General features: G+C 44.0%; 1 protein-coding gene across 2 annotated transcripts in view; it reads left to right on the top strand.

The window, feature by feature from the left end:
• The window catches only part of LOC308325694 (regulator of nonsense transcripts 1-like), a 36,050-nt gene that overhangs the window by 16,797 nt on the left and 3,974 nt on the right, over nucleotides 1–15,279 (top strand). For both annotated transcript variants that reach the window (XM_080778322.1, XM_080778321.1), the window contains exons 12-23: nucleotides 398–562; nucleotides 1,046–1,160; nucleotides 1,879–2,022; nucleotides 3,052–3,265; nucleotides 3,904–4,021; nucleotides 5,714–5,870; nucleotides 6,867–7,009; nucleotides 8,784–8,958; nucleotides 9,482–9,563; nucleotides 12,086–12,247; nucleotides 12,829–13,106; nucleotides 13,883–14,005. In XM_080778322.1, coding sequence (XP_080634448.1) covers nucleotides 398–562; nucleotides 1,046–1,160; nucleotides 1,879–2,022; nucleotides 3,052–3,265; nucleotides 3,904–4,021; nucleotides 5,714–5,870; nucleotides 6,867–7,009; nucleotides 8,784–8,958; nucleotides 9,482–9,563; nucleotides 12,086–12,247; nucleotides 12,829–13,106; nucleotides 13,883–14,002 — 1,873 coding nt within the window. In that variant the 3' untranslated portion in view covers nucleotides 14,003–14,005. The remainder of the gene's footprint in view (nucleotides 1–397; nucleotides 563–1,045; nucleotides 1,161–1,878; nucleotides 2,023–3,051; nucleotides 3,266–3,903; nucleotides 4,022–5,713; nucleotides 5,871–6,866; nucleotides 7,010–8,783; nucleotides 8,959–9,481; nucleotides 9,564–12,085; nucleotides 12,248–12,828; nucleotides 13,107–13,882; nucleotides 14,006–15,279) is intronic.

The raw sequence follows: 15,279 nt of genomic DNA, 5'->3' as shown, positions 1-15,279 counted from the left end.
ACTAGTCCAGTGCTGGTCTGTGCTCCCAGTAACATTGTAACAACATGTGTCTCTCCACTAGTCCAGTGCTGGTCTGTGCTCCCAGTAACATTGTAACAACATGTGTCTCTCCACTAGTCCAGTGCTGGTCTGTGCTCCCAGTAACATTGTAACAACATGTGTCTCTCCACTAGTCCAGTGCTGGTCTGTGCTCCCAGTAACATTGTAACAACATGTGTCTCTCCACTAGTCCAGTGCTGGTCTGTGCTCCCAGTAACATTGTAACAACATGTGTCTCTCCACTAGTCCAGTGCTGGTCTGTGCTCCCAGTAACATTGTAACAACATGTGTCTCTCCACTAGTCCAGTGCTGGTCTGTGCTCCCAGTAACATTGTAACAACATGTGTCTCTCCACTAGTCCAGTGCTGGTCTGTGCTCCCAGTAACATTGCCGTGGACCAGCTAACGGAGAAGATCCATCAGACGGGCCTGAAGGTGGTGAGGCTCTGCGCTAAGAGCAGGGAGGCCATAGACTCGCCCGTCTCTTTCCTGGCTCTGCACAACCAGATCCGCAACATGGACAGGTAACAGTGGCTGACTACAGAATGATCAGTGCCACCATTTTTTATTTTGAAATTAGCTTTATTTCTTTTTCGAGTTATTGGGGTTACCCAAGTAGCCTGTGGCTAGGATGGCTCCCTTTTGTGCCTCAGGTCCAACCATTATCCCATTTGTAAGCCATTTTACTCCTCATTCAGCCAGCACAGTTTTGCTTCATTTGTCTGCAGTGAATCGAAGTCGGGTGCGCTTGGAAGCAAAGCGAAACCCCCCGTTTCTTTGGGCGATGTAGAATGCAGTTGTTTAATTCGCGTCGGAGTTCGAGTGAGCCTTCACACCTGCCAAACGATGCGTAGCAGGATTCGTTATAAATCGCAGCATAACATTCCGGTGTGAACACGACCTAAAACTAAAACGGAAACTATTCAAAAGACTAAACTAAAATGAACATTTGCTGTCAAAATCAACACTGATCATCTCCAGCTGTGTTCCGTGTTTTGCACCCGCAGCATGCCAGAGCTTCAGAAACTGCAGCAGCTGAAGGACGAGACCGGAGAGCTGTCCTCTTCTGACGAGAAGCGATACAGGGCTCTGAAACGCACGGCCGAGAGGGAGCTGCTCATGGTAATAATGACACCTGTATCAGTGGTTCCCAAACCTTTTCATGTCGAGGACCCCAAAAATTGACACTAATTGTCCCCCATTTGAAAAGATATGCCAGGGACCCCCATGAGAGAAGATTTTCACGGCTCTAGCAATGATTCTCGACCATTTTAATTTCAAGGACACCCCAGTTTCACATACCCCGAAGAAGGCAACCTGCTTGCCGAAACTTTGGCCTAATAACGTTTTTTTTAGCATCGTGACTACGAGCTGTGTGGCCTCTTTCCTTTCTTAGTCAAAGGACACCCAGTTTGACATGCATAGTAGTCTACAGACCCCCATGTAATGGCATTTCTATCATCTGAGACCCCAATTGTTATTGTAAAAATGAATGTTAATTTAACTCTGAGTGTACAAATGGAACCAAATGGACCCATTAGGATATATTTGCGTCCGTTTGTACACTCTCAGAGTTACAGATCCATAAAAGTCCATTTGGTTCCAAACTATCATTTAGCTGGGGACCCCCCTGGAACTCCCTCAAGGACCCCGTGGGGGTCCCCGGACCCCACTTTGGGAACCACTGACCTATATGTTACACAGAGTCAATATTGAGCACTTTGTGGCTGTACTAATTTAGTAAGCAGTTAAACCGGGTTATTACTGTGCAAAATGAGATTTTCTATTATATACAATACGGTAACTATACATTCACGCCTCCTTCTTGTGGCCCATACAGAATGCTGACGTCATCTGCTGTACCTGCGTGGGTGCTGGGGACCCCCGCTTGGCCAAGATGCAGTTCCGTTCCATTCTGATCGACGAGAGTACCCAGGCCACGGAGCCCGAATGCATGGTGCCTGTCGTCCTGGGGGCCAAGCAGGTATGTGTGGGGCCACTACCGATTCCCTTCTTTTAACCCATTCTGACCTGAGATCAGATTCTACAAATGTCTTCTATGTCAGTCGCTCTTCGATTTTTCAAAAATAGCAGACCTACAAGCTCTATTTTTCAATAGCTAAAGCATAACATGATGCTAACACCAAAATGGGTTTCCGCCCAGAATGGGTTAATCCATTCTAGACGGGAACCCCTTTTGGTGTTTGAAGCATTATGTTATGCTTTCGCTGTTGAATAATAGCAGATCTACAAGCCATGAACTTCTGCTATGCTACTATCTGCTATTTTTGAAAAATCGTGAAAATGTGGCACAAATGTTTGAGTGTATATATTCTTTCACAGCAAACGTTTTTAACTCAGAACTGTGTCTGGAGGGTCCCTGGAACTACATATTTTCAGATGGGGGGGGGGGGTCGGCGGCCAATTTCATATAATTCTGGCGGTCCTTGACATGAAATAGTTTGAGAACCGCTGACATGGAAACATTAGAAAACTCATGATTTAGAAGACATTTGTAGAATCGTTCCCAGGTCAAAATGGGTTAAATGCATGTTTACAGTATAGGTGTTACGCAAACATAAAATAATTTAAATGCAAACTTTTTTTTCCCCCTTCCAATTTCTACCTAATCTGACCACTCGTAATACAATTCTGTTCAGTGGGCTCTACTTGAAAGGATATCCGTCCAGGAGAATTCGCTCGTTTACCAACTCGCCAAGATTTAGTGCATTTTAGTTTTTACTTCGCCTTCATCTTAAGACCTTAAATTGCATTCTATTGAGAGAGAGAGGATAGTTGTTTAGAGTTAACACTAGAGAAAGTCGGAATGCTAAAAGTTTAAACACCGTAGTACCGAAACAATGTAATTCATCAGTAAACCATTCCTGAAACAGTAGGCCTATACTTCATCACTCACCTATTTTATCATCATCTAGCTGACCATTTAATTGCACAAACATCACTTTGGAAATATCGTCGCTACAGTGGAGATCTTGTGTGTTTTCCCTCCTAGTTGATCCTGGTGGGCGACCACTGCCAGTTGGGGCCTGTCGTCATGTGTAAGAAGGCGGCCAAGGCCGGCCTCTCCCAGTCCCTCTTTGAGCGCCTGGTGGTCCTGGGGATTCGCCCCATTCGCCTGCAGGTGCAGTACCGCATGCATCCCGCCCTCAGCTCCTTCCCCTCCAACATCTTCTACGAGGGCTCCCTACAGAACGGAGTCACTGCCGGTGAGTCCACCAAGAACATTGTCTATTAGCCCATTCTTTAGGGCGGGAACCCCTTTAACCCATTTTGACCCTGGGAACGATTCTGCAAATGTCTTCTAAATCCTGACTGTTTTCTTGAAAAAGCTGTTTTTCTACGTCAGTCGTTCTCAAACACTTTCATGTCACTTTTCACGATTCTTCAAAAATAGCAGACCTACAAGGTCGTAGCGCGCCACTCGGTGGCGCGCTATGATCGAATCCCGGTTCCTCCTGACTGTCCACATGTCAAAGTGTCTTTGAGCAAGACACTGAACCCTACATTGCCTCCAATGAGTCGGTCGGTGTGAGCTCGCCACTGTTGGTGTGTGAATGTGGGAAAGTGAGGATGCTGGCGTCGACTGTTCGCCGCCTCACCTCCCAATGTATGAATGAATGAACCATTGTAAAGAGCTTTGAGCACTTGGAAAGGCTAAAAATGCAATTCATTATAAAGACAGACTTTGGCAGCCACGAGTATTAACATCTTACGAACACACGCACGCACACACACACACACACACACACACACGCACACCCTCCCTCCGTTCTTTGTTCTACAGTGCATCAGTCACTGTCTGACTCACCTCTCATGGTTCCTTCTCTCTTCTCTCCCCCCACAGCGGACCGCGTGAAGAAGGGCTTTGACTTCCAGTGGCCCCAGCCGGACAAACCCATGTTCTTTTATGTCACACAAGGCCAGGAGGAGATCGCCAGCTCTGGCACTTCCTATCTCAACAGGTTTCAAAAATAGCTTGATTGTTCTGAAATATCATTTGGGATGTTCTGTTCCTGTCAACCACTTTTAACTATTATTTATTTCAAACTTTAGCTGTTGAAAAATAGCAGATCTACAAGCTCATAGCACGGCACCGTGTGCCACGCTACGAGCTTGTACTGTAGATCTGCTATTTTCTTTTTATATCGTGAAAATGTGTGCAAATCTTTGAATATATATTATTTTCCAGTGAACGCTTTGAACTCAAGTCTTTGCGTCTGGGGTGGGTCCCTGCGGAACAATATATTTTGAGATGCGGTCTGCAATTTTGGGGCTCCTTGACTTGAAACATACGTTTCCCCTCCATCAGGCGCCCCTGATGGAGGGGAAAGGAACTGGTCGGAATAACGTGTTCCTTCCGCGCGCTACGTCCGGCCGGGGAAATTCCCCCCCCTGTCAGGTGAAAAGAAGCAGCTTGGACTCCTCATGCATAGAAGGACGCATGAGGTCAGTCCGCTGGGGCATTAGATAATTAGGGGATTACATTAGATAATTGACACTGGGTGAAAAAATGGGTTGCAAAATCGTGGGATAAAAAGAAAAGAAACATACGTTTTTCCAGAAAACTTCTATAGGATTTAGAAGACATTTTGTAGAATTAACCTCGGGTCTAAAATGGGGTTAATGACTCGATAAGAAGAAGCAGCTTGGACTACTCATGCATAGAAGGAAGCATGAGGTCAGTCCGCTGCTCTCCCAGGTTGGCAGAGGAGGTGTAGCGCCCAGGATTACATTAGATAATTGACACTGGGTGAAACAATGGGTTGCACAGGCATATAAGCATGAGTCTAAAAGAGTAGTGTCCAGTATATATAATGCCCTGGTTTCAGCTAGGGCCAACTCCACAGAGTAAATTAAAACTAATTGGGAAAAAGAGTTGGAGATTACCATCACATCTGAAGAATGGGCACACATGTGCAAAACACAAATTACATCCACCAACTCAAGAATGTGGAGAGAATTCTGTTGGAAGAACTTAATGAGATTTTATTACACCCAAAATTAAATCAAGACAACTGAAAACAGATCAGCCATGCTGGAGACAGTGTGGCCACAAGGGGGCGGGCCACGCTCATATTTTCTGGTCTTGTCCTAAAATTCAGAAATACTGGCAGGATATCCACTCCACCTTGGAGACCATTCTGTGTTTTGAGATACCTCCTTCTGTTTCTTTTCTACTGTTGGGAAATATCCCTGAAGAGTTTCTAATACATGATAAATATTTAATCAAGATCCTCTTAGCATCAAGTTAAAAAGCAATCACACGACGCTGGTACCAACAGGACCCACCAACGAAAGATCAATGGATGGACATTATTGAGGAACTGTATTCTATGGAAAAACTAACATTCATACTGAGACTACAAGAGGATAAATTCTATAAAAAGTGGGAAAAGTGGAATCTCTTCTCTCAGCCTAGCGATATTGCAATAGGATTTCATTGAATGTTTGTTGTAATATGAAAAATGCAGCGTTTTTTCTTTTACTTTTTGTCTTTTTTTTACTTTTTTTCCCCGTATAGTCTTGTTAGTAGTTTTTTCTTGTCTGTTCTTCCTTCAATAAAAATTAAGTGAAAAAAAAAATGGGTTGCAAAATCGTGGGATAAAAAACCCCCAAAACTGCTAACTTTGATCCCTGTTATGGTGTGTCTCCAGGACTGAGGCGTCCAACGTGGAGAAAATCACCACCAGGCTGCTGAAAGCCGGAGCCAAGCCCGACCAGATTGGCATCATCACCCCCTACGAGGGTCAGAGGTCATATCTGGTTCAGTACATGCAGTTCAGTGGCTCCCTCCACACCAAGCTCTATCAGGTAGAGAATCACTTTTTAAATGTTTATATATATATATATCATTTTCTTTATGGAGGGACTGACAGGAAATGGGGGGAGAGAGATGGGGGAGTGACATGCAGTAAAGGCCGTCGGGATCGGGAGTCGAACCCGCGGCGCACTGCCAGACTGGATTACCAGCCACGGCCCAGGCGAGAGAATGACTGTGTGTTTTTCCAAGCCATCTTTGTTTTGATTAGACGGCTCAGTACAGAGGAGGGGACAGCAGAAAGCAACACAGGTCTCGAGCAGTGTTGGTTTCATCGACTAAAACTGAGACGGAAAATGTGTCCGTCGACTACCTTTTTACACTGACGAAAACTAAATGGAAACTAAATGAAAACTCAGCTACGACGACTAAAACGGAGACTAAATATACTGACAGTTTTGTCAACAAATACAAACTAGACTAAAATGTTAGGAAGGGGACTAGTGGACAAGAGATCCTGTACGACGGAATCATGGCCCGCCAAAATACATTTTAGTCGACTAAATCACCTGTAGATTTAGTCGACTGAATTCTTATGATATTTAGTCGACTAAAACTAGACTAACACTAAAACATTCCAGGTGACTAAATGTGACTAAAACTAAATAAACTATTCAAGAGACTATGACTAAAACTAAAACTAAAATCTAAATGTGTTGCCAAAAACAACACTGGTCTTGAGTGAGATTTGAACCCAGGGCATTACGGTAATATGTGGTTGTGCCAGCCGGAGTACTCCTTCTGTTGTACTATGTGGCTTCTTGAAATAAGTGCAACATCATCATATCAACGGTTGGTTATGCTGGAGACCAGGAGAGCTAATTAAATGATTCCCTCTACCTGCAGTAATACATTAACGCATTGCACATGCCGTGTGCCCCTCGTAGCTTGGACAAAACTACTCCCACAAGCTGTGATGAAGTGTAAAAAATGAAAAGGGTGTGTCGTATTTCTTTTCCACCGATGTGTCTTCCCAATCCATTTGCCAGGAGGTGGAGATTGCCAGCGTGGACGCGTTCCAAGGGAGAGAGAAGGACTTCATCATCCTGTCCTGCGTCAGGGCCAACGAGCACCAGGGCATCGGCTTCCTCAATGATCCCCGACGTCTCAACGTCGCTCTCACCAGAGCCAGGTGACACTTTTACTGAGGAATGGAATAGAGCCCAGGCGGTGGCGTAACCGTCTGGGCACCCGACTGGTAATCCAGTCGCAGTGTGCCGCGGGCTCGACTCCCGAGCCCGACACGGCCTTTACTGCATGTCTTCCCCCATCTCTCTCCCGTTTCCTGTCAGCCTACCGTCTGTCCCTTCAAAAAAGAATCAATAAAAGGCGTAAACCGCAAAAAAAATTCTTAGAGCTATCTCACAGCTAGAAGGTCCTGGGTTCGATTCCCGTTGTGGGCGATTTGGGGTGGGTGGGGGATTCAGATTTTACGGGGGCCAGTTTCGAATTGCAGCCGTCCATAGGTGCCCTTTGAGAGCAGTTTTGAAGGAGTCAAGGGATTTGCATGTCTTAATGACTGTTGGTAGGGCGTTCCACATTTTGGTGTCATAGGAGCTAAATTAATTTAGTCCCTTGTTTGTTCCGAATCTGGGTTGCACATCCACTCGATGGGGTGATCTTAATATCGTCTGCTATAGACTAGAGCGTCGCAGTCCCGCTCCCTCGAGAGACCCGGAAAATAAATCCCTGTTAATTTTCCTCATAGACTTTTCAGAAAGTATTTATTTAAAGACGTTTACGCCGCGGACAAAGCCATTTCTTGTCGTGACAAATCATGACAACAAATCCTCTTTGTAATTCTTTGTTTGGTCCAAAATATTGTGTTTGTTTGGCTTTGTAGCTTATAAGCTTATAAGGACTTTAAATAAATACGTTTTTAAATGTCTATGGGAAAATGCATTGGGAACTATTTCCTGGGCCTGCCGTCGTCATGAAAGGGGCGACTGCAACGCTCTATAAGCAGCAAAATAAACAAGCTGTCTTTACGTTATTGTCAGGGAGGTGTCTCTGTATCGTTTGCGACAGTCAGTCACTCATACATATGATACTGGACCCCAGGAAGAATAGTCTCCATCACTGTGTAGAGTCTGTAGACTAATGGGGATCCTTAATCAACTATACAGTCTGTTTCTAGCTAAAATGTAACTAATTCAGTAGCAGTAACTATAGCGTTTTCTCTGTCAGTTGATTCTTCATATCCATATGAGTGAAGCGGCCTGGATGACTTGTTTATTTTTCAAACTCAGTTCTTCCCCTATGGGGATTATAATGCAAATAAAAAGTACATGAACCCGTGGCCCTCTACCGATATTGACGTCAGACTTCGGTGCTCTTAGCTGCTCTATAGTTACTTGTAGTATTTCAAGGGGTGTGGCAATTGAATGCTTTTGTTGTACTTCAGCCAAATATGAGAAACAAGCCCCTTTCAGGTCTTAACTTTTCAGTTATCAACATGACCATCTTGCTTTAGACATGCCTTGATTGCTCTTATAAGGTTTCTCGTTCAATAACATTGGTGGTTCTTGTCTGCAATTTTACCGATTTGTGGTTCATCACCATTCTTTTTGGTGGCAGAATGCCCACAATAGAGCGTCTCAGTCCCTCAGTTTCCTCAGACTTTTCAAAAAGTATTTATTTAAAGACGTTTACACTGCGGGCCAAACAAATGATTAGAAAGAAGAAAAAAACGGCAGGTTACAAAACTTTTTTTTGTTGTTTTCTTCTTTGTAAATATTTGGTCCAAAATATTGTTTGTTGTCATGATCTGTCACGAAATGTCTATGAGGGAAAATGCAGTGGGAATTATTTCCTGGGCCTGGCGTCGTCATGGAAGGGGGCCGGACTGCGACTGCTCTAAACGGGGACAACGGGGTAAAAAAAGCAATGGTTTGTGTGTTTTTAAGGTACGGCGTGATCATCGTGGGCAACCCCAAAGCGCTGTCCAAGCAGCCTCTGTGGAACCACCTGCTGAACTACTACAAGGAGCAGAAGGTCCTGGTGGAAGGACCGCTCAACAACCTGAGGGAGAGCCTCATGCAGTTCAGCAAGCCCCGCAAGCTGGTCAACACCGTCAACCCTGTGAGTCCACGCATTCTGGGCCCGGGGAACCCCTTTTTGGGGTTTTTAAGCATTGTGTTATGCTTTAGCTGCTGAAAAATAGCAGTTCTACGAGCTTGTAGGTCTGCTATTTTTTTTTTATCGTGAAAATGTAGTGCAAATCATTGAATATATATATATATATATATATATATATATATATATTCTTTCAGAGCCAACGTTTTTAACTAAAATCTTTGCTGGGACAACATATTTTCAGATGGGGGTCGGCGGCCAATTACATATAAATATTGAGAACCGCTGACATGGAAACATGAGGTTTTTTTCAGAAAACTGTCATGATTTAGAAGACTTTTTTTTTTTTTTTTTTAAGAATCGTTCCCAAGTTTAAATGGATTAAGAGACCTAGACTCATTAAAACCTACTACCGTTTCCGTCACGTCACCAACAAGACCAACATTAAAATAACGGGACTGGACTTTGATAATAAATGAACGTTGTGTAGACATAGTGGAATAGCATGGTGTGTTCTCTTGATTCATAGGGAGGTCGCTTCATGAGCACGGCCATGTATGATGCCAGGGAGGCCCTCATTCCTGGGTCCGCATATGACCGCAGCAGCAACGGTAAGTGATGCCTCGTACTATTAACAATCATGCTGTTATTCTATCAAGTATTGTATTCCTAAATGGGGAGCGATATGTTATCGGGGAAAATATTCTGCCAAATATCGCCCCGTGCTATTGTATACCTTTTATTGAAGGTATTGAAGTTTTTGTTTTACATAATAGGCAGTTAAACTAGGCAACTAGTCAACTAGTAAAAATCACTAGAAGCGAATGCCCCATCCTCAAGTTGCAAGTTGCCTGCTCTAATGCTAAACATACCGGTACCGGTAGTTGATTTGTGACTCGTAGTCGTAACTATACAATGCACAACGGTAAAAGGAACGCGTGCCCTAAAACACCCTCGCCCCCATTTTTTGCACATAACTCTCACGCCCCAAGCGGTGGACCGCACTCCCCAAGTTGCCGCTGAAGTTGGTGAGAACAACAGACTATACAGCCCCTAATATTTAAGTTGTGAAGCAGTTGTTGGGCAAAATAAGTTACGGCGGACAGAGGCAACACCGTCTGCAGCGTTGTTGGCGTTGCGTCCCGATCTGGACAGAATGGTAAATCATTGGTAACGGCACTGTTGTTTTTGGCAGCACATTTTGATTTTAGTTTTAGTCACATTTTTGTCACCTGGAATGTTTTAGTGTTAGTCTAGTTTTAGTCGACTAAATGTCGCCCTTTTTTTAGTCCACTAAATCTACGGTTGATTTAGTCGACTAAAATGTGTTTTGGCGCGGCCTTGATGCCGTCGTAATGGCTGATGTGATGTTACACTTTCTGGAAATAGCCGATCTACAAGCTCACAACGCGTCGCAGCGTTGTGAACTCGTAGATCGGCTATTTTCAGCATGTGTAAAATGACTTATATGCTGGATACTGGATCTCTTGTCCACTAGTGCCTTCCTAACATTTTAGTCTAGTTTTTAAAAAATTGACAAAATTGTCAATTTATTTAGTCTCAGTTTCAGTCATCGTAGCTTAGTTTTCATTTAGTTTTCGTCAGTAAAAAAGTTTAGTCGACGAAAACAACACTGGTTGGAGTTGCGTCCCGAAGTGGACAGAATGGTAAAGGACCACTGCCCTGCCTCCCTCGTGTTGCTATTGGAAGCAGAACGTTTAACCTAATATAAACAGGGTTCCCACGGCCATGAAATTCCTGGAATTACGTTGACATTTTCCAGTCCTGGAAAAGTGTCCTGGAATTTGTCATGGGTCCCGGGGATATTTTCAGCTATGCAAAAAAAAAATTGGCTAATGAGTTAGTGTAACGCCCAGGATTTGAACTCGGGTCTCCCTTTCACCACTAGACTAAAGGGATAGGGGGGGGGGGGGTTTATTACACTTTTGAGGCCATCAGGCAGAGGCTCTGAGCCACTCTGCTACATTAGTTAATACAATAAAATTTCCAAAACATGTATGATGAAATATGTAACACAAGTCGTTTTCTCGCCAAAACGGGCTGCATGACTGCATCGCAGCCTAATGTAAGCCTATACCGCACATGACGACCAAGTACAGATCTACAAGCTCACGTGCTCCAGCGTGATGCGTAGTTATCTCCTTGTAGATAATGTACCTGCGTCACGTGACACCAACCAGTGCGGTGAGGAGTGCAGTGCGGTGTGCAGTGCCCTGGTCAGCCAATACGAACATCTAAAAAAACATCTCAAACTCCCAATACAAGGCTGCTGAACAGGTTGCTCGTGTCGGCATGCATTTCATGTCTGATGTATGGCCAGGTCAAACCGGTGCTTCTTGTACAAGACGACAACCCACGCGAACGCATGACATTTGGAATGGAATTATACCATTCTGATGCTTAATTTTTTTCTCCACTTTTGGGGCACAGGAGTAAGATACTCATTATTGCTCTGAATGATTGTTATATATATAGGCCTGGAAATTGGGTTAAATATTCTGGAAAGGTTTTGGAAATTAATTGGAAAGAATGTGTGGGAACCGATTATGAGCATTTGTTTGTTTACAAAGTATTGATTTTGCTTGTAAGTAGCAGTGCAATAAGCAGAATAATGTACAGTGAGGCGGACATTATTGGAATATAAACTCCTTCAGTGCAAAGAAACATCAAGGTTGGATAGTTTTAATTTTGTTTTAGTCACATTTTAGTCACCTGGAATGTCGACTAAATATCATATTTTAGTCGACGAACAAAATGTATTTTGGCGGGCTTTGATGCCGTCGTGAGGACTGTTTTTACACTTGCTGATCTACAAGCTCACAACGCCTCGCGAGCTTGTAGATCGACTATTTTCAACATGCAAATAATTGTAAAATAACCTATACTGGATCTCTTCCTAAAATTTCAGTCTAGTTTTTATTTACTTTACATTTAGTTTTCGTCAGTGGAAAAAGAAAGTCGACGAAAAAAATGTTGTCTTAGTTTTAGTCGACTAAATCAACACTGTTTTTGCATATAGGAATTCATTGAAAGCCATCATGTCGTCGGAACAGAAAAGCTCAGCAAATTCGCTTTGGGAGTAAATGAAAAAACGACTTTATTTCCACCACAGGCCGTACAGCCAACATGTACTTCCAGACCCATGACCAGATTGGAATGATAGGCACGGGCCCACACCCCTTGAACTGCATGAACCTCCCCATTCCCTTCAACCTGGTGATGCCCCCCATGCCTCCCCCCGGGTACCTGGGTCAACTCAACGGCCCCGCGACAGGTGAGGAAAGAAATGAGGTCACTGCCAATAACCCCTCCAGGAAACAATTGTGGTGTCCATATTGCAGTCTGAAATGCACCTTAAAATCAAATCCAAATAACACATTCTGGGTGCCGGGCGGGAACCCCTTTTGGTGTTACAGCATTGTGTTATACTTTAGCTATTGGAAAATAGCAGATCTACAAGCTTGTAGGTCTGGTATTTTTTTTTTAATCGTGAAAATGTAGTGCAAATCTTTGAATATATATTCTATTCAGAGCCAACGTTTTTAACTCAAATCTTTGCTTCTGGGGGGGTGGTCCTAACCTGACGCTGCCAGATCCAAGAAGCCCAATACCGCCCCCATCTGGCAGCGTCAGGTTAGGGTGGTCCCTGGAACTACATATTTTCAAGATGGGGGTCGGCAGCCAATTACAGATAATCTTGGGTGTCCTTGACAGCAAAATGTTTGACTGACATAGAGAAACATGAGGTTTTTCAGAAAACTCAGGATTTCAGAAGGCATTTTGTAGAATCGTCCTCTGCTCTAAACGAGTTAAAATCAAATCCAAACAATATGTTAAACTGTCAATTCTCTCCAGGTCGTGGTGGAGGCATGAAAGGCAAAGTTGGCGGAGGAGGAGGGGGCGGAGGAGGAGGGTCACGAGGCGGCGGCCGTCAGAGAAACCGCGGTGGGATGGGGAACCACAGCGGGGGGAACAACAACGGAGGGGGGCCGGGGGACGGCAGCCAGGCCAGTCAGGACCTGCAGGGCTCCCAGCCTTTCTCCCAGGGCCCTCCTCTCACCCAGGGCTACATCACCATGAGCCAGCCGTCCCAGATGAGCCAGCCTGGCCTGTCCCAGCCTGAACTCTCACAGGTACCGCTTTGATACTTTGGATGATTTGAAGCAAGGCAACGGGCAACTTTGACGATGGCGAGGGCTACTGTTATTTCCACACTCACTCCAGAGGGGCCACATTGCATATTACTTAGTCGTAGCAAAAATAGCCGATCTACAAGCTCAAAACGTGTCGCAATGCAACGTGTTTTGAGCTTGTAGATCAGCTATATTTGAATTGAAAACCTGAATAATTTTTTGCTATTTTTTTTAATTGGAACACCTCAAAAGTAACTTTTTTTTTATTGAATTTCAAATGCATTTAGTTATGTTAACTTTATGAACTGTTAACATAACTACATGGGACACTAAAAGACAATAACATTTTAATACTAGTACTAGTCATATAAGATATGTGGTTCACGATACGATGAAAAAAGCACTTGAATATGTATAAAGCTCACATTTCACATCACGTTTTTAATTTTTTAAATCAATGTTTTTTTATTTCAATAAATTAATTCATATCGCCGGGATTAATATCGATATACGATATCGTTACATGCCTATTAGACTTTGATTCTGGAAAAAACTGTGTGTTGATTGTCCCATTTATAAAGAGCTAGAAGCAGTGCCCATTACTACATTACACCCGAGAGCTTTTGAAGCCGTCTTGTGTAAATGTCTTCTCTTGTCCCGTGACTGTCTCGAAAGCAATCGATGAGGGAAGAACCAAAGATGTAGCTTCGATATTTGATTTATCTCCTATGTCGAGTCTTTCTTCACGTTGGTCTTTTTGTTTCTCCACTTCATAGGACAGTTACCTCGGAGATGAGTTCAAGTCCCAGATTGACGTGGCTCTGTCCCAAGACTCCACCTACCAGGGAGAGAGGGCCTACCAACACGCTGGTGTAACTGGACTGTCCCAGTACTAGGCTGTAAGTAGGGCTGTCGAAGAAAAATCCGTTCGAATTAGAATCGCGATTCCCGTCATGAACGATTCGAAATTTATTCATAATTTTGAAAAATCGAAAAATCAAAGTAAACATCATGTCTTCAGTCATTTTCAAGTCACTGTCACTTCAGTCGGCTGGAGTAGATTGTGATCAGTGTTGTTTTCGTCAGGACTGACGATAACGTAAATGACGACGTCAACGCCCCTTTTTCCAGGACTAAGACGGACTAAAACGAACGACACTCAAATAATTCGGGACAAGACTGACGCTGACGAGCTAATTAGCTCTGTTTGATGAAGATGACGAGACGTGTGTGTGTTATCGCTGACAAGACGAGGCTAGACGAAAATGTTAGTGGATTGACGAACAAAGTTTTAAATGCATGAAAATGTTCCGCCAATAATGTCACTGCTCTCGCCGCTATCCTCCTCTCCTTTCCTTGTTGGTCATGCCCATCTGCATGCATGCATGCACACAACACACAGCGTCCCAATTCTTCACTTCCACAGTCCACACACAGAGTCAGTTGACCATGATGGCGCCCCGGGCTCGACAGTGCGACTAGGTGCTCGCATTTGCTACAAAAAATATCACCGTGTGAGTTGTAAAATTAAATTTGTAGCACAGGTGCGACTACAGGATTTGACCATTCAATCGTGATAAAGACAAGTCTCTGTCTACAGCAAGTGCACATTCTATAGTCGCGGTTCTATACCTAAATTTATATTTCTGAACGGCGGTGTCGTTCGCCAAAAAGAGCAGAGCTACAAGCTAACAACGTGTCGAGGCTCATTTGAAGATCTGTTCCCACCGCCCCTCCCCTCCCTGTGTTGCTACTTGCTGCTCAGTTCTCTTCCCCGTCAGCAGCGGCACAGAAGACAGAAGGAGTTGCTAGGACCCTGACACGTTGAATACTAAAGTTATTTAGAAAGTTTGTAATGTTAAAACATCACTTGATATAACTTTTAACCAAACGTGGGTGAAACAGCGTGCAGGCGCGCACGTAAAGAGTGCACGTGCGCACGCACATGGAGTGGACGGATTGATTGATATACCAAAACAACCCTTGCTTAATGCTTAGCACCTCGCTTACAAAAGAATGACCGACCTGGCTGGATAATATTAGTCAGTGGCTAGCTCAGGTCCATAACTCTAAATGCAACGCATTAGACTAGAGCTATTGACCAGAGCTAGTCAGTGGCCTCACTGGCCTGCATAACGAGCAACGTAAAAAAGGCAAATATCCCCCCACCACC

This window comes from Protomyctophum bolini, assembly GCF_963924005.1.
Source record: "Protomyctophum bolini genome assembly, chromosome: 12".
Taxonomy (NCBI): domain Eukaryota; kingdom Metazoa; phylum Chordata; class Actinopteri; order Myctophiformes; family Myctophidae; genus Protomyctophum; species Protomyctophum bolini.
Note: the sequence above shows the minus strand (reverse complement) of the source record. Positions and strands in the feature narration are given on the sequence as shown.